Below are 27,290 nucleotides of genomic sequence, written 5' to 3' on the forward strand. Positions count from 1 at the left end.
CGCAGTCAGAAATAAGAGTTACCAAGTGGTGTTATTTAAAAAAAAAAAATTAAAGCCAAGATGACTTTTAGCAGGTTAGTGGTAAAACAAAAAGTAGGCCAGGGTATTTTAGGGGATACGTATGCTTTAACCTGGGGCGGAAAAATAGGATGATTATAAGAAAAGAGCAGAAGGTTTGTAGGAACATTAAGGAAACATTTGGTGGATTGAAGATAAACACGAGAACGAATGGTCAGGTGGCAGCCGGGAACCTCCGTGAAGTCTGTTCCCAGCTTTCAGAGAGCCTGAGGGCAGACACTCTGGGTCCCTGAGAGCCGGGCATTTAGGCCTCCGACACAGGACTGCTGGCAGAGTTGTTAACAACTCTTTTCTTTCTCTTTTATAGGGAACTTGAAAAAACTTGGAGAGACATACCCAAATGTCTCAAACGCCCGGAACGCAGAGCTAAGGCTACGATGGGGCCAGATTGTCCTTAAGAATGACCACCAGGAGGATTTCTGGAAAGTGAAGGAGTTCCTGTGGAGCCAGGTGGGTGACTCCCACCTACATGCCTCAGGCACAGGGTGGGCCCCGCAGCTAGTGTCATCAGAGCCTCAGGGGTCTGAGGTGTGTACTGACCTTCTCTGGAGCTGAGACGGGGAGATGGCCTCCTGGAGGACCCTGCACATCAGTCATGTGAAAAGTGGGGCTTGTGGAGGACTTGCCCTGGGGGAAGGGAAGCTTGTGGGCTTGGGGAGCTTTTTTTTTTTGTAAGTTTTTTTTTATTGTGGTGAAAATATACATAATATGCCATCTCAACCATTTCTACATGTATAATTCAGTGACATTGAGTGTAACCTTGTTCATGTTGTGCAAACATTCTCACTATCCTTTCCAAGTCATTCCACCACCATTAACATAAACTCAATGCCCCCTAACCTTTGGTTTCTGTATATTTGCTTATTTCATACAAATACCATATAATACTAGTCCTTTTGGGACTGACTGCTTTCACTCAGCATGATGTTTTCAAGGTTCACCCATGAAGTGGCAGGCATCAGGACTTTATTTCCCTTTATGGCTGAGTAGTATCCCGTTGTGTGTTGGGGAGCTTTTTGCAGATCGGCTGGTGAGGCCTGAGGAAGAAATGGTCAGAGCTGGTCAGAGCTAACCCCAAACTGAGAAGCCTAATGAGTAATGGGGGTGGGGTAATGGGTCAGAGGACAAGAAAGATTAGTGACAGATAAGCCCTGTGACTTGGGAAAAATTGAGACACACAGCAGATGACCTTGTCAGAGTCCCCTGCTGGGGAAGGGCCTAGGGCTCTTTCGGTGAAGTTATCAGATTCTAGAGCAGGGAGCAAGACCGGCTGTGGATATAAGGCAATGCTGACTCCCCCATCCCTTTGAGGTGGGTACCTATTTGGAGGTATTGGGAGCCCTCTGAAGGCCTCACCAAGGTTCCATGATGTCGCTGGCTTACGTTATGTGAATTTGACTTGTGGATCTTTTGCTTCGCTACACTTGACCTTTACGTAGCCCTCACCTTTAGGTGGTACAGCCTTTGGTATCTGCCTGTCTGTCTCTAGCCACCTAATAGCTTTCTAAAAGCTTGCAGCCCTGTTATGTCACTCCTCATTGTTTTGTTGGGTGTAGAGTCCCTGTGTTACCATGGATTGGGGTGAATAATGGGATCTATCTCCATGGGTCTGTGGCCTCTAAGAAAATGGCAGAATTAGAGCACTTACCTCTGAGAAGCTCCTCAATCCAGTACTGATACCTACGTCCCTTTTGGCACTTGACCATGACTGCCATTACACTGGTACCAGGGGACAGGAGGGCTGGCCAGACCCACCAAACAGGCCGCTCAGGCCGTGTGTATATGTGTTTCATGCAGGGGAAGCAGAAGTACACCCTTCCGTTGTACCACGCGATGGTGAGTGGCAGCGAGGTGGCCCAGGCCCTCGCCAAGGAGACCTTTGCTTCCACTGCCTCCCAGCTCCACAGCAACGTGGTCAACTACATCCAGCAAATCCTGGAGCCCAAGGGCAATTAGGGGCTCAGCGAGTGGCCTCTGCCTCTTCAGCCTTCACAGGCTTTCAGAATAATCGCTTGTTTCCAACTTCCAATTCTCCAGTCAGCTTCCTGCAGTTTCTATCCCCTCAGGATAACCTATTCTCTGGGCTTCGGTGTATGTGACTCTCAGGCCATTGCTGTGGTGGGAACCTCTGGAACGCTGAGGCCTGAGACCAGAGAACTTCCACAGCTCTCCTCAGTATACCAGCACGCTGCTGGCCGGGGTGGGGCAGTCAGTCTTCTCCCGCCTCCCCACTTAGGTCTGCAGAAAGGATTTTACTATTTCTTTTTTTGCCATTTCTTCAGGTACTATGCAAAGGGCCGGCGTTCTGGTAATTTTTTTTAGGTTTGATCTTTATTTTAATAAATGTTTTTAAGTGGAAAGTATTTAAGTTGGAGTTATAGATGGAGTGTTAAATTTCTTCTACCACTCGGAACAACTGGAAGGTGCCTGGCTACCACCACTGACTGCTTTGACAGGGATCACAATAGAGGGTTCCGAACAGAGCTGGAGAAAAATGTAGAACAAAATTCCAACTCACAAAAAAAAAGACCAGACTTGTTGGTCTGACAGAGACTGGAGAAACCCGAAGAGTATGGCCCCTGGATACCCTTTTAACTCAGTACTGAAGTTACTCCTGAGGTTTCGCCCTTCAGCCAAAGATCAGACAGGCCTATAGGGCAAACGATAACTCACTTGAGGGATGTGCTTCATTTGTAGTTCAGTCATGATGTATACGAGACTCATGGGCATACCAGCCCAAAAGCAAAGACGAGAAGGCAGGAAGGGACAGGAAAACTGGATGAATGGAAACAGGGAACCCAGGGAAGAGGAGAGCGTTGACACATGGCAGGGTGGCAACAATGTCACAAAACAAGTTGTATGTTGTTTAATGAGGAACTAATTTGCTCTGTAAACTTTCACCTGAAGCACAATAAGAAAATAATAAAACACACAAAAATTTAATTATAAAAAAAAGTTTCTTCTACCAGGTATCCCCTCTGTGTACAGGTGTTCTAAGAAGGTCACTGGAGGAGACCCAGAGGATGACAGTGTCCCTGCCCTTAGGGGACTCCCAGGCTAGATAAGTGGGGGTTCCACACCTGCACCTGGAAGTATGGCGTGGAGATTATTGGTGGAACGATGTATAAATGGGTACACTCCAGTCCTCTGTGAAACCCCTAAATTCTCCATCTGCAGTACCCTCCTCCATCTGCGGTATCCTCCTCTCCATCTTTTCCATTGCTAAAAAATGAGAGTTCTGGTGTTGTTCTCAGTATCTCAGTATCCCTGGGCTTCACTGGGCCTCCCCTCCTTTGCTCCCGGATCACTATTTTGATGGTATGGTAAAAAAAAAAAAAAAATGGTAAGTAGAGTCTATTCAAAATTTGGCATGAAGTTGAGATTTCCTGGCTTCATCCTGGAGATCTAAGCAGTTAGAAACTTCAGTTTGGTGGTGTGGTGAGGGGAGGGTTGTGCAGAAATATTGAAATATATTTAAGTTGTCTTTTATTTTATTTCATTAAATTCCAGGGCACCCCTGAACCAGTCTCCATTTGTGGCTTTGCCCTTGGCTTTGAGGTTATCAATACTAGCCTCTGCCCTTCCCTGCATGGGGTTTAGGAAAGAAAACACAGCTCAGCCGCTTAAATAGATTTGTTTTCACCCTCAGCAAAAGCAAGGAAATAGTGGTGACCATGTGGCTGGCTGCTGAGTGCCTCTGTCCCATGGCACACCCAGAGCTTCATCAGAAGAGAGGGTATTTTGGGTCTTAAGAGGGGGTTTTAGGGGCCCAGGATTGTAAGAGCTACTCTAGCTCCAGGCAATGTGATGGCTCTTTCAGGGCTGTCGTGTCCCCGGCAGTGTGCTATAAAAAAAATGAGGGCTATTTAATGGCTATCCGGGTGCCTCCAGCTAGCTTAGCCCTGAGACCAGTGGCTGCTATTCCTTGCTGCGTATGAAAACCTACAGCATTGATGAGCCCAGTAATAGTGAAGAGTCACTGAAAGAAAAGGGCTGGAAGCTCATCCTGAAAACAGTTCTTTGACTCCATGTGTCCTGAGTTGTGTTGCCTACCCCACCCACGTTCCTATCATCTTAGAGGGCTGGGGCAGTGCTCCCTGCCGTCCCCAAGATGGGGCTGTGCCACTGTCTGGGCGGCTCTGTGGGGAAGGTCAACAGGCTGTCCTTGGCATTGGCAGAGTATTGGGAAGGCCCCTTGCCTCCTGCTTCCTAGCTGCTCTGACCACCACCATGGAATCTTCTTTCCACCCCCACCCCTATCCCTCCAAGTAAGACCTCAAATCCAAGCCTTTCCCACTTATTTTCCATAACCTTCACTTGGCTGTTGAAGGCATTACTACTTGGAGATAAGGATTCACATATCTCACCTCCATTTCTGCACTTAAGCCCCCTGAAGGCAAGGGAGCAGATCTTAATCCCCTCTCTATACATCCTCCTCACCCCACCCATCCTCAGGGCAGGGAGCACGTGAGCAGTCCTGGGGCTAGAAGCCGGTTCACCCACATTCCAGAGTGAGTGACTGGGCCCAGGGTGTGCCTGCCTCTGGCTCCCTGGGGGAGGTCCCCCGAAGGGCTGGGGAAAATCCTATCGCCAGAGCCCGAGGCAGCCCTGGACATTAGCCCCCCTGTCTTCTAAGCACCCCGTAGTTTGAGAGACAAGATAAGCAGTAGATTCCCTGGGTTGGATTTTTTAGCCTTCAGTCTGTAGAGTTAAAAGAAAGGGGTCTCTGGGGTTGGAGTAACCTGTTGTTTCAGGAGCCCTCCACCCACCAAGGCTGAGTGCACCCTGGGTCACCCAGGGCCTTGGGCATCAAGGAGTGGAAAGGAGAGAGAGAAACACCTTGCATTGTAGATGCATAAAAAACTCCATCTGGAAGGTTTTAGGGATTAAGTCCAAACAACCTTCTCACTTGACTAGTGGGAAACTGAAGTGCAGAATCTTGCCCAAGACTACATAGTCGTGGAAACACTACAAACCTGCCTTCTCACCACTCTGTTACCGCTATCTCCAGGGTCTCAAGGGGGCCGTATAGGACCTTGTCTATAGAGAGGACCACACCCGTGGGAGACTCACTCTGCTCTTAGGGGAGGCAAGAGCTCTTTAATGGAGTTGAGGGTGGGTTCTGAAGCCAGGAGGCATGTCGTATGGGTAAAGCATGGGGTTTGGGCATCTGACATACCTGGGTTCAAATCTCAGCCATACCGCATAACTAGCTCGGTGTGGCCTGGGAGAATCATTCAAGCCCTCTGAGCTACAGTTTCTTCACCTTTAAAATGAGGATCGTTGTGCATTCCTTACAGGGATTTTGTAGGGATTAAGTTGGGGAATACGGTAAAAATGCCTGCTAAATAATAAATTATTACTGTGTGTACCTTTTTATTCTTTGAATGACATGACCCAGGTAGTCAGGCTTCTGACCACTAGAGGGCGGTAGACAGGTACTGGTAAACTGGGCAGAGTGAACAGGTGATTCGATGGGGGACAGGGATAAAGAGATCCTCGTGGGTCCCAGCACCTCCGGCAGCACCCAGCAGAGGAGGGGGGGCTCCATCAGAGCCTGAGGGAAGAGCATTCAAGCAGAGCCAGGTCTCCAGAAGTGGCTGTAGCAGCCTTGTTGGATAGATGGGGTTCAGGCAGGCGAGAGTGTGCCAAGACTTTGCCAACAAAATCTAAGAGTGGCTCCTGTGGCTGGGGACCTTGGAGACCTGGGCCTAGGCTGGCAGGCCTGGCCCCCACCCACTAAAACCTGTTGCTGTGGAGTTGAATTCCAACTCATAGCAACCCTGTAGGACAGAGTAGAACTGGCCCATAGGGTTTCCAAGACTGTAATCTACGGAAGCTGATTGCTACATCTTTCTTGTGCAGAATGAATGGTGGTTTCAAACTACCGACCTTTTGGTTCGTAGCTGAGTGCTTACCCCTGCACCACCAGGGCTCTTTCCCCACCCACTAGCCCATGAATATTGCCTGGTGTTAGGCCTGGAGGGCCTCCCAGCCTGTGCCCAGAGGTGCCTCGGAAGACAGGCCTGGCAATCTGCTCTCTAAAGGTCACAGCTTTGAAAACCCTGTAGAGCAGTTCTATTCTGCACATGTGGTGGAGTCGCCAGGAGTGGGAATTGACTCAACCATGACAACACCAACAGCCTTTTGACCCAGTTCAGCCAGGGGTTTGGATTCCCCCACCTGCCCTTCCCCCTGGCCTGACCCCTGGGAGGAGTTTCCTGAGGCAGGGGGTGGCTGAAAGCACAGATGCCCACCTCAGCGACTCCCACCCACCCTCCCAGGCCAGTGCCCTGTGCCCAACCCCACAGGGTGTGGGATTACAGACTCTGACAATCATTAAACCAGCCGGGCCTGATTTCCCAGCACCCCTGCTAGGATCCGGGCCGAGTGGCACATAATATGCAAATCACCTGGGGCCAAGAGCCCAGTCTAAAGGCCAGGAAATCCCCTCCATCCAATGAGCCAGCGGCTCAGGTTACCGCCGGGGAGCACACTATAAAGGCCCTGGGGCGGGGAGGAGCTCACACTCTATTTAGGCGGGTGGGGGTGAGCGTGGCCAGCTGCCTTGGTGCTACCTGGCGAGCTCTTGCCGCCTGAGTCACTCGCCTGCCTGCTGTCCCTTTAGCCTGCCTGCTTGCCTGCCTGCCTGCCTGCGGCACCTATACCCCACACCACTCTGGTAGGACCCCGTCTGTATACGCCCTAGCCTGGGCCTTGGGAAATTGGGGAGGCGTCTAGTGGATTTGCAGATCTGAACCTGCCCGTGCATCTCCGGATCGAGAATTTCGGAGCAGAAGTGTCAGGCGGTGGGGGTGTCCTGCGGGTCGGGGAGTGGAGCAACAGTTTTGGGAGGGACAGGGTGGTCATGACTGCCGGTCCCACTTGGGCCCAGGTGGGCTGAGGAGGGAGCCCCCAGCAGGGGGAGTCCTGTGCCCTTACCTCCCAGACCTTGGAACCCTTCTTGAAGAAAGGGTGCCCCAAGAGACGTTCGCCTTCCTACTCTGGGGTTACCAAGGTAGCGGCTTTTCCTGCCCCAGGCTTGGCCAGAACAGAATAGGTGGCATGTAAGGCAAAGACCCTGGCCCCTTACCAACCTCATCTCCTCCCCGCCCCCCAGGTAGCCTCATGGCTGCAACCTGTGAGATTAGCAACATTTTTAGCAACTACTTCAGTGCCATGTACAGCTCGGAGGACCCCACTCAGGTGTCTGCTCCCCCTGCGGCCAACTTTGGGGCTGATGACCTGGTGCTGACCCTGAGCAACACACAGATGCCTCTGCAGGGCACAGGTGGGTCTCGGCAGGGTGAGGGAGCGATAGATCCATCTGAGGGCCTGTTTGATAAACAGGGCTTGGACAGGGAGGAGGCTTTCCTGAACCAATTCTAGGGCTAGGGGCTGGGGTGATATAAGTGCCTGAGGTGTAGGGTTGGGAGAGTTGTGGCTGCTGTGAATGCCACGTCCTGCCCCTACCCTGGGAGGGTTCTCTGAGGGGTCAGGTGGAAATGGGCAAAGAATCCAGTCTTTTCTCCTGTTCCAAACGGGCGTCAGGAAGGGGGGTTGGAGGGTCTGCCAGGTCACATGAGCTGACCCTGTTGCTGCACCCCGGCCCCTTATAGAGAAAGCCAGTTGGTCAGGGGAGCAGCCCCAGTTCTGGTCAAAGGCCCAGGTTCTGGACTGGATCAGCTACCAAGTGGAGAAGAACAAATACGACGCCAGCTCCATCGACTTCTCGCGGTGTGACATGGACGGGGCCACGCTCTGCAGTTGTGCCCTTGAGGAGCTGCGTCTGGTGTTTGGACCTCTGGGGGACCAGCTCCATGCCCAGCTGCGGGACCTCAGTGAGTCCAAGCTCCTGGTCAGGGGCGGATTAACCAGTAAGCAAGGTACGCGTGGGCTTACAGTAAGCAGGGTGTGCATAGGGTTACTTGTGTTTGCTTACTAATCTGTAGTGCACAATTGCACATGGGTGAAAGGTGTGAAAAATAGGTGAAATTGTGCGCTACAGGTTAGTAAGGAAGCAGAGGTAAGCCTGTGTGAACCTTGCTTATTGGGTAGTCTGTCCCTGTTTCTGATGCCGAGGGGGCTCAGGGGTTGGGAGGAGGCTGGCTTCTTTCCTGGTCCCCCTTCTTAGTCAGAGAGGCTGAGCGGAGTTTGGCACAGCGATGGGAAGGACCCCAGACCCTGGCCAGAGGGCACAGCCAGAGAGGAGCCCTGAGGGTGAGAGAAGTGTGCCACAGCCTGGGCCGACCTCTTCCTCCTTCCATGCCAGCTGCCAGCCCTTCTGACGAACTTGGCTGGATCATTGAACCGCTGGAGAAGGACGGCATGTCTGACGAACTCAGCTGGATCATTGAACTCCTGGAGAAGGACGGCATGGCCTTCCAGGAGACCCTAGGAGACACGGGCCCCTTTGGTGAGAACCCTCTTAACTCTCCTCCCAGCCTGTCCTGTCCCATCCCTGCCCCTCCCAGAGCACTAGAGATGACCCCCTATCCCAGGTTTCTTCCTCCCCTAATTAGAAAAATTCCCAAAGGCAGCTTATCAGACTCCAGGCAGCCTTCCCCATCCTGCCCGGTCCTCTGAGTCCCTCTGAACTCTGACCTCTCCCTCCCAGACCAGGCAAGCCCCTTCGTCCAGGAGCTGCTGGAGGACTGCCCGTACTACCCCAGCAGCTACGGCGCCGGAGCCCCCTCCCCAGGCAGCTCAGATGTCTCCACTGCAGGTGAGAGCCCTGTCTGGAGCACCTTCCCCGAGTGCTCTGAGCCCCTTGGGCTTCTCTGGGAGGGAGCAGGGGTGGGGTGGGCAGCGTGTCCCAGGAGCCTCAGGGGCCCTGCCCAGCAGAGGCCATGGGCAGCATGGGGCCTCACCCTGTCCACCTCCCCAGGCACCGGGACACCTCAGAGCTCACACTCCTCAGACTCCGGTGGAAGCGATGTGGACCTGGATCACACAGACAGCAACAAGCCTTTCCCTAGTGGTGAGTCCAGGGAGCTTCTGCGTCCCAAGAGGGTGTCCCACTGGGCAGGACCCAAGTTTTCCTGTGGAGGGCTGCTCTCCCAGCACTCCTATCCTGCCCTCTCCTGACTGGCCACCTCCGCTTCCCATAGATGGCTTTCCAGACTGTAAGAAGGGGGACCCCAAGCACGGGAAGCGGAAACGGGGCCGGCCACGAAAGCAGAGCAAAGAGTCCCGGGAGTGTTTGGAGGGCAAGAAGAGCAAGCATGGTGAGCTCCAGGGTCTCCCACTTTGTGCAGGGCCAGGGGGTGGGCCTGCGAGTAGGGGGAGAGGGGTATTATGGCATCACTGGCATTCCCCCTTCTCCTGTGTTCTCTGCCTTCCACGCTGCCACCCACCCTCGTGACAGCTGTGCACAGCGGGGAGGGCTACATGGTAACTATCAGCCTCCACCACATTGCACAGCCTGGCTGGGTGGTCCTGGAGCAGAGGGAAACAGGCTCCAGAAGGAAGGGCCCAGCTTCCTGCACAACCCATTCCAGTTCTCTCTGCACTTGACCCCTGTCCTGCCTACTGGGACACCTTGGTGGGGGAGGAGGCTGGTGTCTGCCAGGGAGGGCCAGAAGAGCCCACAGTGGGCTGAGACCACCAGCAAAGAGCATGGTCCGGGGGTGCCTAGGCTGCTGGACTCCCAGCCCGCCAGAGGGTGGAGAAGGGGGCGACCCCTCCAGCCACCACACCGTCCTGTTCCTGTGGGCCTGAGTCCCCCAGCCTCCGCGAACCACCGAGAGGCTGCCACAAAGCTCCGTGGTCTCTCTTGCCTCTCTGCTTTTGCTCACGCAGTTGCCCCTCACGCACACTTTGCCTGGCTTTTCTCTCTCTGTCCTAGGGGAGGTATTTTTGCAGAGACGCTGTCCCACGGCCCCCCAGGCTGGGGCCAGTTCTTTGCTCCCTGTTCTTGCCACCATTTGGCATGGTTACTTTTTAACCACTGGACCAGGAGCCCCTCTGGGCAGTACTGTGTCTCAACCACTGTATCCCAGCCAGACATTTGATAGATGTTGAGTGAGTGAAATGTCTCTTGCTGCTTAAGATGCAAGCCAGTCCTCAGGGAGCTCCCATCTAGTGAGGAGGCAAGGAGGAAAGCAGCCGCTACAGTATGTGGCACCAAGTGAGGCCTGTTCCATGTGTCTGCCATTAGTACGCGGCGTGCTGGGATGGGCAGGGCCAGCTGGCCTGCGGTGCAAGGGGGCATAGCCCACACACCTGGCCCACTCACTGAGGGCATCTGGCCTTGCAGCCCCTCGAGGCACCCACCTGTGGGAGTTTATCCGGGACATCCTCATCCACCCGGAGCTCAATGAGGGCCTCATGAAGTGGGAGAACCGGCACGAGGGTGTCTTCAAGTTCCTGCGCTCTGAGGCCGTGGCCCAGCTGTGGGGCCAAAAGAAAAAGAACAGCAGCATGACCTACGAGAAGCTGAGCCGGGCCATGAGGTGAGCTGGTGGCTGGGACCCCCGTGCCCTGGCTGGACACCTGGGGGATCCGGCGCAGAGATGAGCGGGGTCAGCAGGAACAGAATGGTATTCGTGTGCCCGCCCACTGCCCTCTCCCAACCACTACCACCAACTTCTGCCAACCCTGTTTCATCCAACAAGTTTGGATAATAGCAATGCCTGCCTACTTCATGGAGTCCCTGGGTGGTGCAAATGGTTAACATGCTTGGCTGCTAACTGAAGAGTTGGAGGTTTGAGTCCACCCAGAGGCACCTAGGAAGAAAGGCCTGGTGATCTACTTCTGAACAATCAGCCATTAAAAACCCTGTGGAGCGTGGTTCTACTCCGACCCACACGGGGCCTTCATGAGTTGGAATCGACTCGACAGCAGCTGGTGGTACCTACTTCATGTGATTAAGTGATCACACGGAGAAAATCTTAGCCTGACACACAGAAAGTCCTCAGTAAACTTTAATTAACAGGAAGATTTCTTTGTCCTGTCTGCAAGGCTTGTCCTAACCAAGGCACTTAGCCAGTGGTGGAAAGAACATTAGCCTCAGTCCACGCTCGAGTCCTGGCTCTCCCACCACAGGGCAGCTTGTGTCTGGGCCTCAGTTTGCTTCTGTGTACAACGAGGGTGGACTGGCTCATCCCTAAGCTCCCTTCCAGCCCCAAAATATGTGGTGTCATGGTGTGCCCCAGGACACAGCCATAAGTTACAAAGAAACAAAAGCAGAGCCAGGTAACCTGGACACAATCAAAGGCCGTAGATAGCTTCCCCTTGCAGGTGGGAAAGAGAGAGAAGCTTCAGGAAGGCTGAACCATGGTGGGTTAGGGTCAGGGTAGTCCAGCTGGAAACAAGTGGGGACCTCCTGAGGATAACCGGGACAGGTGGAAGGCGCCAGCACACCAGGGCGTGTTCCTGCCTGACACCTCTGACCACCCATCCCAGGTACTACTATAAACGGGAGATCCTGGAACGAGTGGATGGCCGGCGGCTTGTCTACAAGTTTGGCAAAAACTCCAGTGGCTGGAAGGAGGAAGAGGTTGCCGGGAGTCGGAACTGAGGGTCTGAATTAGACCCAGGACCAAACTCATGGACTCAAGGCCTGCAGCCCTCTTAGGAGGACAGCTGAGCATGGTGGCTGCCCCTGTTTGGGCACGCTCCCTCGTGTGCTTCTGTGGACAGAAGCTGAAGTGTTGGTTTATTGTCAACCACTGTCCTGGGATTCGGAGCCTGTGGCCTCTCCTGTCTGCCCTCCTCTTGGAATTACAAGTGACTCGAACTACTGACTATAACTGCAAGTGTAGTTCCTTTTATCTGGTGCCTCCTCAAACCCAGTCGCAGACACTAGATGCAGATGGCACCTTCCTCCTGCAGACACCTGGACTAAGCCAAGGAGGCCAGGGAGGCCCTAGGAGAGCACCGTGTGTGAGAGGGGTCAGGATGAGACCCTCCAGTGACCTCCAGCGACTTCCCTGCACTGGCCCCTACCTCCCTTCTCAGTGCTTAGACTCCGCGGGCGGGGGTCAGAGCGGTCCCTAATTTATGTGCTATAAATATGTCAGATGTACATAGATCTATTTTTTCTAAGTCAGTCCCCTGCCCGCTCCTCTCTCAATGAGTGCTGGTGGCCAGACTGGCTGTTCTAGGCCCTTGGCTGGGCCAGCCAGTGAGGGGTAGGTGACGCCAGGACCCTCAGAGCGGGCCTTCTGGCTCCTTTCTCAGTGGATGGAGGTAGAGACCTCCAATAAAGTGCCTTCTCGGCTTTTTCTAACCTTCGTCTTGGCTATGTGTGTCCTGAAGTTTGGGCCTCTGGATTGGATAGGGTTATGGGACCAGGGAGGGAAGCAGGGCAGGGGACCTTTAGAGACAGACTTGAAGAGGGGCTAAGCATGACCTCCTTTAGCAGGAGGGCTGGGCTCAGACATACTGGCTGGGGCTGGGAGGAGAGCAGAGGAAACAGGAGAAAACCTTCATGTGTGAGAAAGCTTGCGAGACCTCATTGCAAGCAAGGACATGAGCTTAGGAGCTGAGGCCCGGGGCCTGGTCCTGCTGCTGCCACACTGGATCTGTGACCTTGGCCAAGTAGGTGCTCTCTGGTCCCGCTCCCTCTCTGTAAGGCTGGGGCTGGACCCAGTGTTCTCTAAGAAGTCTAGATTGCATGTCTGGCCTTGTGTATAGATGCTTTCACGTTCCAGCCAAGCCGGCTATGAGCCGCATGTCTGTAATACGAATCCTAGCTTCTGTTGTCTGACCTGAAATCAGAGTTGAGGTTGTGTAGAGAGAAGAATGGAGATGAAGGAGTGGAGCAGGAATTGACATCTGTCGGCAGCCTACTCTACGCCAAGTGCTAGATGCCACTTACAGCCTCATTCACTAATCCCCCAAGAAGGGAGAAGGTTTATTACTCCTGTTTTACAGACGTAGAAACAGGTTCAATAGGGCCAGTGACTTGGCCAAGGTCACTTAAGCAGTACCTTGGTGCTGCCCTGGAGCCTTGCCCTGGGAGCTTCTGCTAGGTCAGGGCTTTTCCAATGTACTCCTCATTAGATTCCAGAATTGTACTGTCCTGTTTCCAGTGGTCAGTGCATTTAGGTTTTAGAAAGGATGTTTTCTTGATGTGCGCTGTACACTACCTTATGTAAAACACCTTCTAGGTGGAATGTTTCTTAAGTTTGAGCCTTCAAATTCCACAGAGTTCATTAAAAACTCATTTGGCAAGCTTTAAGTGCTGTTTAGTTGGTTTGGAAACACCAGATCATTCCCTAAAGGGTTGTGGGTAAAGAAGGGATTTTGAGAAGGCTGTGTATATCTGCGTATGGAAACAGGCTTACCCTGGAGAAGCAAGTAAGGAGAGTGGGAATGTTGGTTGGAGACAGACATGGGGTCATGAAAGAACCTATGACCTTCTGGAGCCATCTTGGAAGAAGATGGTGTCCCTTACATTTCCCTTCTAAAGTGTGAGCAAGTTAGCCCAAGAGGGTAGCTGGTAAGGGCAAAGGTTTTAGCCTAAGATAAGACCTGGGTCCCATCCTGGCTAGGCCACTTATAGCCGGGGAAGCTTAGCCTAATAATAACCATCATTTCTTTAAAAAATTAATACATGCTAGGCATTGTGCTGATTTCTCTACATACATTATCTTGGGGTCCTCCCACATTAAGGGTCACCTGCATCCCTAAAGTCAGCCACATGTGGGAGGTGAGACTTTGGGACCCAGGGCATACTTGGCAGCACCTCCCTGGAGCTTCAGTTTCTTCAGCTCTAAAAAGGGGATACTAACATCGTGCTTGGTAAAGCATCAGCTAAAAAGAGGAAGACCCTCAACGAGCTGAACTGACACAGTGGCTGCAACAACGGGCTCTGCAGAGGACCGGTGTTTCATTCTGCTGTATGGGTCGCTGTGAGTCGGAAGCGACTCCACAGCATGCAACAAGAAACAAGAGTGATAGTGAGAGACGCAGACGGTACATGTGGGGGAGGAGGGTTGAGAATATGGAGCCCAGCCTCTTAATCCCCTGCCAAAGGGCTGGGGAGGCAGCCGTGAGGCACAGCACTATACTCTGACCTTTGTCCTGCTGTTTTCAGTTTATGAGGCGCTTTCCTCATCCCATTATCTCATTTGATTCGCACTACAGCTCTCGGGGGGGACTGAGTGTCCGCATTTCACTGATGAGGCTAATGTCTGGCCCAAGGTCACAGCCTGGCCAGAGTGGGGACTAGACCCTAGACTCCAGGCCAGAAACTAGGCAGCAGCATCCCCACCCCACTGTTGCTCTGTGAGAGAGTCTGGGAGGGTGGCCTGGCAGAGGGCAGCCTGGCAGTGGGGGAGGGAGGGAAGTCTGATAGGGAGGGAGGGACATGTTTCTTACTCAAGACTTCAATACCAACATTGCCCTCCATCCTTCAGGACCCTGCAGAGCCGCAGGCACAAGCCACAAGCCCACATCAAGTCCAGAACCCACAGTTTGGGCGTCCTCATCCCCCGGTGCCCTCTCTGTCAAGCGTCAGCCACCCTTACCCACAACTCTTACCAGCTCAGGATCCTCTGAATGGACTCCCACTCAGAGATGGAAGGTGGGGGAGGAGGGGTCCCCTCTGGTGTGGCTCAGACTGAGGGCTGTCAGGGGAGGGCACGGGGCTGGGCTGTTAGATCCAGCCCTGAGCCGCTGGTCACCTCTTATCTGCTTCTGTGGGACTGGGTGTGTTGTGCAGGTCAGAGGGAGGTTACCCCCCCATGTTTGGGTGTGCCTGCTGGGGGCTGGGCTGGTGGCCTGGGCCTTCTGTCTGCTGCTGCCTCCCCTGGATTCTCCCCGGCAACCCCACCCCTCCCACCTAATTCAGGAGAGGTCTTGCTTCACCTGCTCTCCTCAGCGAAGTAGGTAAAGTGGTTGTGTTTTTATTCAGGGGCCCTTTCAATCTGTTCTTTCATCCCAGTCATCTGTTTACATGTCTCTCTCCCCTGCTGGGTTGTGAGCACCTCTGGGCAAGGACTGGGGCTTACTCATCTCAGCACCTTCCACAGTGCCTGGCACAGAGAAGGTGCTTGATAAATATTTGTTAAGCTGCCCTGTGACTCTCCCTGCCTCTCCCTGCTCTGGCCACCGCCTCCCCAACTCTCACACCACACACATTCACACACACACACACACACACACACACACCGTGCATACACACCACACTCACAAACCAGACACAATCACATACACCATGCCCTCACATATACCGCACACCTCACACGCATACACTCACGTGCACACACCACACACACATACACCACACACACACTCACCCACATATATACCACACACACTCACACACCACCTCACACATACACACCACACAACTTGACACATACACCACACACACATATACCACACATCACACTCATTCACACACACACACCAGTCACACACTCACACACATACACCTCACATATACACACACCCACACTCATACACACTCACACACACACAACACACACACATATATACCACACGCACACCACCTCACACATACACCACACACACTGACACACATATACCACACACACGTATACCACACATCACACTCACACATAACATATACCACGCACATTTACACTCACACACATTCACCTCACATATACACACACACCCCACACTCACACACACACTCATACACACACACTCCAAACTCATATACACTCACATACACACACCACACACACATATATACCACATACACTCACATATAGACACACACTCACATATACACCACACACACATACACCCCACACTCATACACACATACACACATTGACATATACGCCACACACACGTATACACCACACACTTTCACATATATAGCACACACATTCACATATACACCACACATACATATGTATCACACGCACTCACATATGTACCGCACACTCATATATACACACACACATACACCACACACACTTGCATATGTACCATACATACACACACAGCCCACACTCATACACGCACCACACTTGCATATACACCATACACACTCAGATATATACCACACATATACCACATATCACACACAGTTACACTCTCACACACACATAACCCAAAAAAACATACCCCTCGCATATACAGTCACACATCACCTCACGCACACTCACACCACAGTGCACATAGCCACACCCACTCACACACATGCAGCCCAACCCCTTACTGCGGACCAAACTTACCAGGATAGCTCTGCCTCAACCCTTTATTTACATCACTCACCTCCTCCTTCAGGATCCAGCTGCCCTCTGACCTCCCTTTTGCTGTTTCCCCCCACCAGGTGGGCTCAGCCCTTCCCTTCTCATGTAGCTGAGACCCTCATGGTAGCCATTCCTTGGAAATGTTGATTGGAGTCAGGACAGGCTACATAATTTGCAGGGCCCAGCGCAAAATGAAAATGTGGGGCCCTTGTTAAAAGAAAAATTTAGGTTAAGGCAGTATCAGCAGCGCAGGACATTAAACCAAACACAGGCCCTTCAGAGCATGCAGTCCTCTGAGCCAGCGTGGGGCCCTGTACTACTGCACAGGCGATGTGCCCACGAAGCCAGCCCTGACCCTGGTGACCCACTGGCCTGTTTAGAGTGCAGCTGAACTACCCACCATCCCTTCTACTACAGATATCATGTTTGCAGCCATCATAAAAAAAAGGAGCAGGTTGCCAACTTGAAAATCAGAAAAATTTTCACAGAAAACTGAATATGTGGCTTCTCTTTAAAAAAAAAAAAAAAATCCGCTCTGGCAGAGCTCAGCCAGCTTTCCCACTGGACCACAATGTGCAGAAGTGAAGTCATGGCTGCCCCTACATGGTCTTAAGTTCATCACCGCTGCCACCATGCAGTGCCTGTGTGGTCCCAGAGGCGTTTGAGTTTTTAATCCCTGGTGGAAAAAATCTATGCCTGCCCCCCACCCTCTGCTCCCAGAGTAGGGGCTCATTTTGTACCCCCTAAATTTGGAAACCCCAGTGGAGAAGTGGTTAAGTGCTATGGCAGCTAACCAAGAGGTCAGCAGTTTGAATCCACCAGTTGCTCCTTGGAAACTCTATGGGGCAGTTCTACTCTGTCCTATAGTGTTGTTATGAGTCAGAATCAACTTGACGGCAATGGGTTTTTTTTTTTTTTTTCTCTATGTGGCAAGCTGATGGCTTGTTGAGGACATTGATAAGTAAATGGTTGGTGGGGGTTAGGAGAGGGTCAAGTTCATGAGTATGGAAATGCAGCCAGCCCCTTTACCGCCAGGGCCTGGGCTGGGGACCAGAGCCCTGTGCTACTTGCTAGGAAGTATCAAATTTTCTCATCTCCAAGACCATTTTAGTCCATTCAGTGCCTGGCATATTAGGCACTCAACGCACACTGGAATATCCATGTGTGACATTGCTGGGCTGGCCATGGCTGATTTACCCAGAGTTCTCAAAGGTTGCCACTGTGCAGCCATCTTGTCCCATCCATGTACCCCTTCCCTGCTGAGGGAGAAGGAGGTTGGCAGAACCTCATTCATCTAGGCAATGTCTCTTCATGTTTCTTCCCCTAACCCACCCCTTTTCAGAAAGAACAAGTGCCCTAAATTAGTCCCTGCATCATAGCCATTTAACAATGATTTGTAGACAGAACGCTAGATCCAGAAGAACAACACCCATCTTATTGATGAGGAAACTGAGCCTCAGAGAAAGAAGGTGGTTTGCTGAAAGTGAGTCAGCATGCTGCTGTGAAGCCTGAGCTTAATATTGACAGCCGACTCCTTAATGAGCAGCTAGGAGGTGCCGACCACGTGCCAAGTTAGTGCTGTACATACATCATTCATTCGTTCTCTCAGTGAGTACCCGCTGAGGGTCTGCTGAGTGCTTGGCTCCGTGCTGGGTGTAGGGGACCCAGTAGGAAAGGGGTCACCCAGGGAGAGTAGAGGGCCTAGACTGAAGCCTAAGAAATCCCAAAGGCAACTGTTTCAACCTCCAAAAGAGTTGGCAAGGTAGAGGATGAGCTCTTCATTTTACAGATGACGGAACTGAGGCTTCAGAGAAGGTGAGCAACATCCCAAAGTTTCAGAGCTAGCAAGTTTAGGAAATCAGGATTTGAACCCTGGTCCCTCAACCTCACAACTGACTACTTTGAGAGGTGCTGAGCAACACAAGGTTCTCAACTTTGCATAAACCAAAAAACCTATCGCAGTCAAGTCAATTCTGACTAATAGCAACCCTGTGGGACAGAGTAGAACTGCCCCACAGGATTCGCAAGGCTGTAATCGTCACGGAAGCAGACTGTCACATCTTTCTCCCACAGATGACTTTTCGGTTAGCAGCCGAGTACTTAACCACTGCCCCACCCGGCCTCCTTCACCTCTGCATGTTGTTGTTGTATGCCCTCCAGTCGATTCCCATACATAGCTACCCTATGGAGTAGAACTGCCCCGTAGGGTTTCCAAGGAGCAGCTAGTGGATTCTAACTGCTGACCTTTTGGTTAACAGCCTGAGCTCTTAATCACTTAGCCACCAGGGCTCCATAGAACTGCTCCATAGGGTCAGACAGATCACCAGACCTGTCTTCCAAGGCACCTCTGCGTGGATTTGAACTCTCAACCTTTTGGTTAGGATCCCAGTGCTTAACTGTTGGTGCCACCCAGCCTGAAATCGCACCATTCGCTGTGCAGTTGCGAAGGGCCTCGTTTACAGGCAAACATGCCTGGGGTGGGGTGGATTCAATTCGAGTTGCTTTTCAGGGACTCCTTGATCTTGTCGGAAGGATGGAGAGTTCTCAGGTCCTAGCCGGCCCAGGTGGCTGAGACCCAAATGGTGGGCATTTCTCAGAGCGTTGCCTCCTCGTTCCTGTCCCCCATCCCTCCTCCTCCTCCTGCTACGTGCAGGGCTGGGCTGGGGCCGCAATAGCAGCTGCAGCAATTAGCCCAGCTCAGCCGCCCGTTACTGGAACCTGCGTGTCAACTCTGGAGCTGATCCAGGAAACCACACCCACTGTCCTGCATGACTCAGTCTCACCTGCCCACCTCCACACCTGCCAGTCTCAGTGACCCAGGCCGAAACACCTAGGGGAAAGTCCCAGTATCCCTTGGTTCGTCCTCACCTTCTCTGTGTGTCTGCAAGGCATGCTGGGATTTAGAGTCCCTGTATCACAGTCTTGTCTCCTGGACTGATTTCTGGTTAAGCCAGAAGGCTTCAGGCAGGGCAAACGTTGGGATTAATAAAAGCGAGAATCTCAATCAAGAGTACAGACAGCAGCATCTATTCTCTTTCATATCAGTATTTGAAATACAAACAGTTTAAGACCACAGAGAGATACCACTTTTCATATATCAAATTGGCAAGGAATCAAAAGAACGCCCCTGAAGTCCAGGGCTGGTGACGATGGGAAGAAACTCAAACTCATCATATACCATTGGCTGAGGTGTGAATCGGGAGACCCTTTCTGAAGAACAGGAGTCTCTGGTTGGTGCAAATGGCTAATGTACGCAGCTGCTAACTGAAACGTTGGCAATTTGAGTCCACCCAGAGATGCCTTAGAAGAAAGGCCTAGTGATCTACATCCCCCAATCAACCATTGCAAGCCCTGTGGAGCGCAGTTCTACTCCAATACACATAGGCTCATCATGAGTCAGAATCAATAGCAATCGGTTATTTGTTGTTATGGGCTAGCAGCTGTGCCTCTCAACCTGGCACGTTCCTTTGGGTTACTTGTCATTGTTGTTAGTTGCTGTTGAGCCAACTCCAATTCACGGTGACCCCACGTGTTACAGAGTAGAACTGCTCCGTAGGATTTCCAAGGCTGTGGTCTTTCGGAAGCAGATTGCAAGGCCTTTCTTCCAAGATGCTCTGGGTGGGCTCCAGCCGCCGACGTTTTGATCTTCTGGTTAACAGCCAAGTGCATTACCATTCTGTGCCACCCAGGGACTACATTCTTTGTTTCTTGACAGCAGGTTTTTGTTTCCTTACTTTTTTTGTGTGGCTTATAACTTTTTGTTAAATGTTGGGCATCTTATGTAGAGCGATAAAGACTGGGATCAGTAATATTTATGCCTGGAAAGGGCACATCTCTTCTGTTAGGCCACTGGTGTGAGGGTTGAGTCAATTTAGCCAGGAGCTGAGTTGAGTTTGAATTTTGCTATTGCTATGTTTTTTTTCTTTCATGGTTGCCTACAGTGTGCCACTGGCTTCATGTACCTCTAGCATTACCTTAAAGAGCCCTGGTGGTGCAGTGGTTAAGTGTTCAGCTGCTAACCAAAAGGTCGGCAGTTCGAACCCACCAGCTGCTCTGCAGGAGAAAGATGTGGCAGTCAGCTTCCATGAAGTTTTACAGCTTGGAAACTCTATGGGGCAGTTCTACTCTGTCCTATAGGGTTGCTATGAGTTGGAATCGACTGAACGGCAATGGGTTTGTTTTGTTTGTTTGTTTTTTAGCATTACCTTGTGTTCGGTATGGGTGCCGGAGGATTTTCTATGTCTGTGCTTCACCCTCAGCTTTCTGCCTTCCCCAGGTACCTGTGCCACAGAGGAGAGCTTTCTCTAGGCTCTCTCCCCTCCCCCGGGGTAAACTGCTGTTCCTTGTTACTTGGTGCTTTCTACCCTGGTGGGGTGACGGGGTGGGGTCAGGAAGGCTCCTTTGTCCTGGTCCAAGCCAAGCGCCATCTTAGGCAGGCCCCAGAGATGGGGCTTTTTCAATGATCTTGCTCCTTCTTCCTGGGGCAGCCAAACTCTGCCTTGTGCCTATGGCAGATCTTGTGTGGGGAAGTTCCCTGAGCCCATTCCAGCAGCAGAAACCTATAACCCAGCTTTCTCCACCTTGGCACTAGTGACATTTTGAGCTGAAGATTTCTTTGTTGTGGGGGCTACCCTGTGCATTGTAGGACGTTTAGCAGCATCCCTGGCCTCTACCTACCATATAGATGCCCAAAGCACATTCCCTCTCCACAGTTGTGACAACCAAAAATGTCTTTAAAACTCACAAACTAAACCCACTGCCGTTGAGTTGATTCTGACTCATAGTGACCCTACAGGCCAGAGTAGAACTGCTCCACAGGGTTTCCAAAGCTGTAATCTTTACTGAGGGAGCCCTGGTGGCACAGTGGTTAAGCACATGGCTTCTAACCAAAAGATCAGCCATTCAAACCCATCAGCCGCTCTGCAGGCAAAAGATGTGGCAGTCTACTTCCATAGAGATGGAAGCCTTGGAAACCTTATGGGGCAGTTCAGCTCTGTCCTATAGGGTTGCTATGAGTCGGAATCAACTCAATGGGCAGTGAGTTTTTTGGATCTTTATAGAAGCTGACTGCCGCCACATCTTTCTCCCACGGTGCAGCTAGTGGGTTGGAACCACCAATCTTTAGTTTACCTGTTGACTTCGAGTCAATTCCAACTTATAGTGAGTCTATAGGACAGAGTAGAACTGCTCCATTGGGTTTCCAAGGAGTAGCTGGTGGCTTTGAACTGCTGACCTTTTGGTTAGCAGCCTGAGCTCTTAACCACTGCACCACCAGGGTTTTCATTTAGCAGCCGAAAATCACTCTCCCGACAGGAAGAACCACTAGTCTAATAGGATCTTGGGTCTAGGACTGCTAATTCTGCCCTTCCCACAGAGGTAAAAGGCTTTTTTTTTTTTTTTTAACCCTCTCTTGCAATGGGCCTTTACCTGAGCCCTGAGGCAACAGAATTTGCTGCCCGTCCTCCAGCAGCTTCAGTTTTTTGCTTCCTGGAGAAGAAGCCTCTGGGTGGGGCTGGTGGTGGCCCTTTGCTGCTGCCACCCGTCCTCAGGCTGTCTCTGGTCTCCTGCTTTACCCTGCCTTACCCGTGAGCCCCGGGCGGAAGTCTGCGGACAAGAGCCCTTGGGTATGCAGCTCCCAAGGACTCTATACCGCCATGCTAGCCCACGTGCGGCCTTTAGCATTTTGTTACAAAATATTAGATGAATTCTTACCGGCTTGTATTGCTCCGGTGTCTCTTTCTCCTTTGCTTTGCCCCAGGTGAGCTAGTTCCCCTTCTCGTGTATCTGAGGAGGGGCCTGTCTGTCCTTGGAGTTTGGGCTACTTGGCTGCCTGTGACCCCAGCTCTCAAGAGTTCAAGAGAAGTTATAATTATGTAGTTTATCTGACTTTTTCACGTTACCAGGGCAAGAGCAAGGCACTTTTCAGCTTTCTACAGTCCTGAGTAGAAGGGCAACCTTCATTCATTCTTTATTCATATTGAGGTTCACCATCTATCACATGCTGTGTATATTGGTTCTTTTATGGGGTTCTAGACCTCAATTTTTTTTTTTTTAGACCTCTTTGAAGGAGTCCCTGAGTGATGCAAACGGTTAAGTGCTCAACTACTAACTGACAGGTTAGCTATTCGAACCCACCCAGAGGCGCCTCGAAAGATAGGCCTGGTGATCCGCTTCCAAGAGCTCACAGCCTTGAAAACCCTATGGAGCAGTTCTCTGCACACATGGGGTCACCGTGAGTAAGAATCAACTCCCAGGCAACAACTAGCAACAAGAGCAACAACAGATCTCTTTGAGAGTCTAAGAAAAATAAAATCATTTTTCCATTCCCACTCCAAAATGCACATAATTTTGCCTATCAAGGAATTCTCCCCAACGTGATCAGGAAACTCTTTTCAGTGCTTAAGATAAATTAACTGCCCTAAATTTACTAAAAACTAGAGAAATGTACATCTGAGCAAGTTGAGATACTGTTCTTCTCTTATTGTATTGGGGGAAAAAAAAGTTGGATAACATGTTGTGTTGGCTTAGGAATGGAGGTAAAAATAACCACTCTCCCATATTTTCCATAGGTGGGTAAACTGGAACAGCCTCTTTAGAGGACTTCACAATTTAAAACGCACGCTTCCTCTGATACAACTATTTTATTTCTAAAGATTTATCTTCCAGATACACTTTTCACATGAGTATAAGGATAATCATTGCTGCATTTTATCTTGAAAATATCAAAATACTAGAAACAAATTAAAAATAAGTCACTTTATTGAGGGGCTATTATGTGCCAGAAACTGTTAGCATTTTGTATGTGCAAACTGAATTGTCACAACCACCTTTTGAGGTAGGTCTATAATCATCCCCATTTTACTGATGAGAAAACCAAGGTACACAGAGCTGAGGTCAATTGCTCAAGGCTTCACAGCTAGTAAGTCGTAGAGGCAGTACTAAAACTCATTCCTGAGCTTCTGCTTTTAAGTACAAGTGGTTAAAGAGGCTGTTGTTGTTACGCAGTGCATTAAGAGGGATGAGGTGGCTCTGTATGAATTTATGTGACCCAATCTCCAAAACGGAAACCCTGGTGGCTTACTGGTTAAGAGCTACGGCTGCTAACCAAAAGGTCGGCAGTTCAAATCCACCAGGCACTCCTTGGAAACTCTATGGGGCAGTTCTACTCTGTCCTATAGCGTCGCTATGAGTCGGAATCAACTTGAGGGCAATGGGTTTAGTTTTTGGTAATCTCCAAAGCAGATTAAATGGAAAAAGCAGACACACAGCAATGTGTATAATTTGTTAGCATGTGTGTGTGTGAGAGAGAGAGAGATCTGGAAGAACACACACAAAAAAACTGGTAACCTGTGTCACTTTGGAGTGGAAATGTGAGTCAGGATGGGATGAAGAGATTTTTTTTATAGTATAACCTATCGCACCGTTTGACTGTTTTACCATATATAAGTATTACTTTTAAAATGCTTTTAGAAAAAAGTTTAAACACACTATCTCATTAACCTCATAATAATTATACCCACTGCCTTCGAGTCTATTCTGACTCGTGGCAATCCCATGTTTTACAGAGTAAAGCTGTGCTCTCTAGGGGTTTTTTGAGCTGTACTATTGGAAACCCTGGTGGCGTAATGGTTAAGTGCAACGGCTGCCAACCAAAGGGTCGGCAGTTCAAATCCGCCAGGCGCTCCTTGGAAACTCTGTGGGGCATTTCTACTCTGTCCTATAGGGTTGCTATGAGTGGGAATTGACTCGACGGCCCTGGGTCTTGGGTTTGTTTTTGGTTATCTTTAAGAAAGCAGATTGCCAGGCCTTTCTTCTGCAGAGGCCCTGGATGAGTTTAAACTGCCAACCTTTAGGTTGGTAGCCGATTGTAAACTGCTTGTGCCACTCAGGCTCCTAGGTATGTAAAAGTAATTATATCAGGTATGAATTGTGGTGTCCAATTCATACCCAAGTAAACCAAAATTGAATAAGGTTAGGTGACTCGTCTGTGATCTTATAAACATTAGACAATGGAGCCTGTGTCTGACCCAAGTCCAGGGCTTATCCCACACGCTACGTTATCGCCATATATTTGTCTTCACTCATCCGTTCCTCATTCATAAAATACTTACTGAGCGCCAACTCTGTGATTATTTGTGGGGAAGACCCTGGCCCCAAAGGTGCTCAGCATTCTCTCAAAGGGAATAGAAACGTAAACATTCCTCCTCCCACCCACGCTGACAAAGAAGAAATTAGGTAAGGGCGGGGAGACTGATACTGTCTTACATTGCTGGTAGAACTATAACACTGGTATACTCCTCCTGGAGAACAACTGGCCAAAGCTTTAAAAACGTGCAAATCCCCAACCCAACAATTCAACTTCAAGGACTATATTTTAAGCAAATAATCAGATAAGTGTGCAAAGATGTATCTATAAGGAGAATCATGGTATCTTGTGTAACAATATTTGTAACAAACCAAAAGGTCAAAGAGAAGGGATTGGTTAAATAAACTGTCAAATCTATACAATGAAACACTGTGCAATTATTAAAAATGATATTAATATTTAATGACATGGAATATTGTTCATAATATACTGTTAGGTGAAGAGGGGTGTTTGCAAAACAACATCTGCAGTATGTCTCAGTTTTGGTTTAAAATGAGATAACTACAGGTATCTACATATGATACGCATGCACAGAAAACAGTCTGAAAGAATATATATCAGCTCCGTAGCGACGGCCATCTTTGGATGGTGAGAGTATGTCTGATTTTTATGCATTTCTGTATTGCCTGAATTTTTTTTTTTTTGCAATAAGCCTATATTTCTTAAAATAAAAAAGAAGACAATGTTTTTTTCCATTATGAAAAATAAATGTTAGTTCTTCAAAAAATAATATTTGGGATAAGTTAAAATAATACTTGGTATAAGTTAAAATATGACTCACCTATTTATAATATGGAATACCATGCCTCCATTAAAAATGATGATTCATTGAAGGATATGCTATGTGCCAGGCATTAATGATTTAAAGGAAGCCAAGAAAAGGACTCTTCCCTCATGAAGTCATATGAGTAAGCAGAAGCTTACCACACATTGGAATTAGTATTACGATGGAAGTATATAGAATGTGATATCGGAACCATAGAATAGAGGACAGAAACTGGAGCCAGGTGTAGATGGAGTCTGGGAAGATGAGTGGGAGCTCACCAGGACACAGAGGTGGGGGTCATCCAGGCAGAAAGAACATCATGTGCAAAAGTCATGCATGAAATGGTGCCATTTATACAGAAAATGATAAGAAATTGGAAAGGATTGGAGCATAGCCTTCCAGGCAATGGTGGCAATAAATGAAGCTGAGAGGTTTGTAGATCACGAAATGCTTCGTTAGGCCTTTAGGGTAATGACAGCCACCGCTGAAGAGGTTAAGGTGTTTGGAGGGAGGTTGCACAGTCATAACTCCTTTTAAGAAAGATCCCACCAATTGCAGGGTGAGGGTAGATGTGATGCGATAACACTGAAGATGAGAAGACTAGCTCAGTAGAAGACCGCTGCAGTCCCCAGAAAGAGGGGATGATGGCCTGAGCTACAGTGATGGCAGCAGAGATGGACCTCAGACGGGGCAAGGGTTCAGGAGTGTCATGGAGATCTAGTGAGCAGGACTCTGTGAGTGAGCAGATGTGAGCGGCGAAGGAGAGGGCACAGTCCGGATAACGCAAAGATTTCTGACTTAAATGACTAGGTAGATGGGCTGCCATTCTCCAAGCTGTGAAACAAGGGAAAGACTGCATTGGGGGGGGATGCTGATCCGATTGCTGGGCTAGTTCGTTAGGGTTGAGGGGCTTGAGATGTTCAGTAGGCAAGTGTTCAGGAGGGAAGTTTGGGCCAAAACTCTTAAGTTTCAGAGTCATCAAGCCAATAAATGATAGTCACTAAGCTAAAGGTTTGGGTATCATTCAGCAAAGATACGTAAGGAAAAAAAGTCCAAGGACAGAGCTTTTGGGTGTTTAGGGGCCAGACGGAGGAAAAAGGGCAGGTAGACTGAAAAGATGAAATAAGGAAGGTAGGAAGACAACAAACACCAGGAGCAGATGGTGTCCAGAGACATGAGGTGTAAAAACTTCATGGTGGAAATGGTCAAGGGTATCAACTGTCAAAAGAAAATTTAACATATAAATCAGAAAGTGTTTATGACTTGAGCACCTGGGTGAATAGTGGTTTCACTGGGGTAACTGAGATTGTTTTGGCTACGAAGGAAAAAAAAGGGAGGAAGTGAAGTCAGGGAGTCTTCATTCATTCAACCACGGTTTACTGGGCATCTTCTAGACATGGGACACTATTCTACATGCTGGGAATATGTAGGCAGTGAACAAGACAGAGAAGTCTACTGTACTCATGCACAGCCTAGTTCTCCAAACTCTTTACAAATATAGACAGTTCTTTTGAAAAGTTGGGTAACTGTGTAGGAGAATATGGTTAGATTTTAATTTTTAAGATAGAAAACTTGGGCATGTATACACATCAAAAGGAAAACCCAGTAGGTAATAATATTAAGAATTTTCTGTACATGCTAGGTAGGAGCTTTGGGGCTTCTCACTCAAATTCTGATAATTAAAATTCACATTTTACAAAAGAATAAGACAGATGGAAGACAAAAATATTACATTTATTCCTGATAAATCTTATATTGGAGAATGTAGATTTTCTCTGTGGGCAGAAATACTAAGCCTACAATGAGATGGACTCACTCATCCACTCAGAGGTAGCACTAGACAAATACTCCTCCACCCCTACCCCCAAGCCATGCTGAGACTTGATCCTGTAAAAACTAGGCATGTAGAAAGCACAACAGAACCTGTACTTCTTGTGGGCAACTCACTCATGAGAGAAAGAGGAGGGGGGGGGTCTGAGGTGCAAGTGGCCTGTTCTTGTTTCCAAATATACTCACCTTTCCAGGAGAGAAGGAGCCTTGGTGGTTGCAGTGGTCAAGAGCTGGGCTGCTAACTGAAAGATCAGTGGTTCAAACTCGCCAGCCTCTACATGAGAGAAAG

General features: G+C 49.8%; 2 protein-coding genes across 3 annotated transcripts in view; both read left to right on the top strand.

Annotated features, from left to right (window-relative positions):
• Positions 1-3,468, top strand: part of RNPEP (arginyl aminopeptidase) — a 29,088-nt gene extending 25,620 nt beyond the window's left edge. The window contains exons 10-11 of the mRNA XM_049858070.1: positions 386-528; positions 1,876-3,468. Coding sequence (XP_049714027.1) covers positions 386-528; positions 1,876-2,034 — 302 coding nt within the window. The 3' untranslated portion in view covers positions 2,035-3,468. The remainder of the gene's footprint in view (positions 1-385; positions 529-1,875) is intronic.
• Positions 3,469-6,416: 2,948 nt separating this feature from the next.
• ELF3 (E74 like ETS transcription factor 3) lies at positions 6,417-13,365 on the top strand. Of its 2 annotated transcripts, none has more exons than XM_049858258.1 (9): positions 6,417-6,760; positions 7,199-7,369; positions 7,698-7,919; positions 8,351-8,494; positions 8,696-8,803; positions 8,966-9,058; positions 9,189-9,305; positions 10,337-10,532; positions 11,485-13,365. In XM_049858258.1, exons 2-9 carry the CDS (start codon positions 7,207-7,209, stop codon positions 11,597-11,599), a joined length of 1,158 nt encoding a protein of 385 aa, XP_049714215.1. In that variant the 5' UTR covers positions 6,417-6,760; positions 7,199-7,206; the 3' UTR covers positions 11,600-13,365. The 2 variants fall into 2 exon arrangements, with proteins under 2 accessions (XP_049714215.1, XP_049714214.1); XM_049858257.1 differs by having other exon boundaries at positions 6,581-6,760; positions 7,698-7,964; positions 11,485-13,363.
• The last annotated feature ends 13,925 nt before the right edge of the window (positions 13,366-27,290 follow it).

The sequence above is a fragment of the Elephas maximus genome, chromosome 18 (assembly GCF_024166365.1).
Source record: "Elephas maximus indicus isolate mEleMax1 chromosome 18, mEleMax1 primary haplotype, whole genome shotgun sequence".
In the NCBI taxonomy this organism is placed as follows: Eukaryota; Metazoa; Chordata; class Mammalia; order Proboscidea; family Elephantidae; genus Elephas; species Elephas maximus.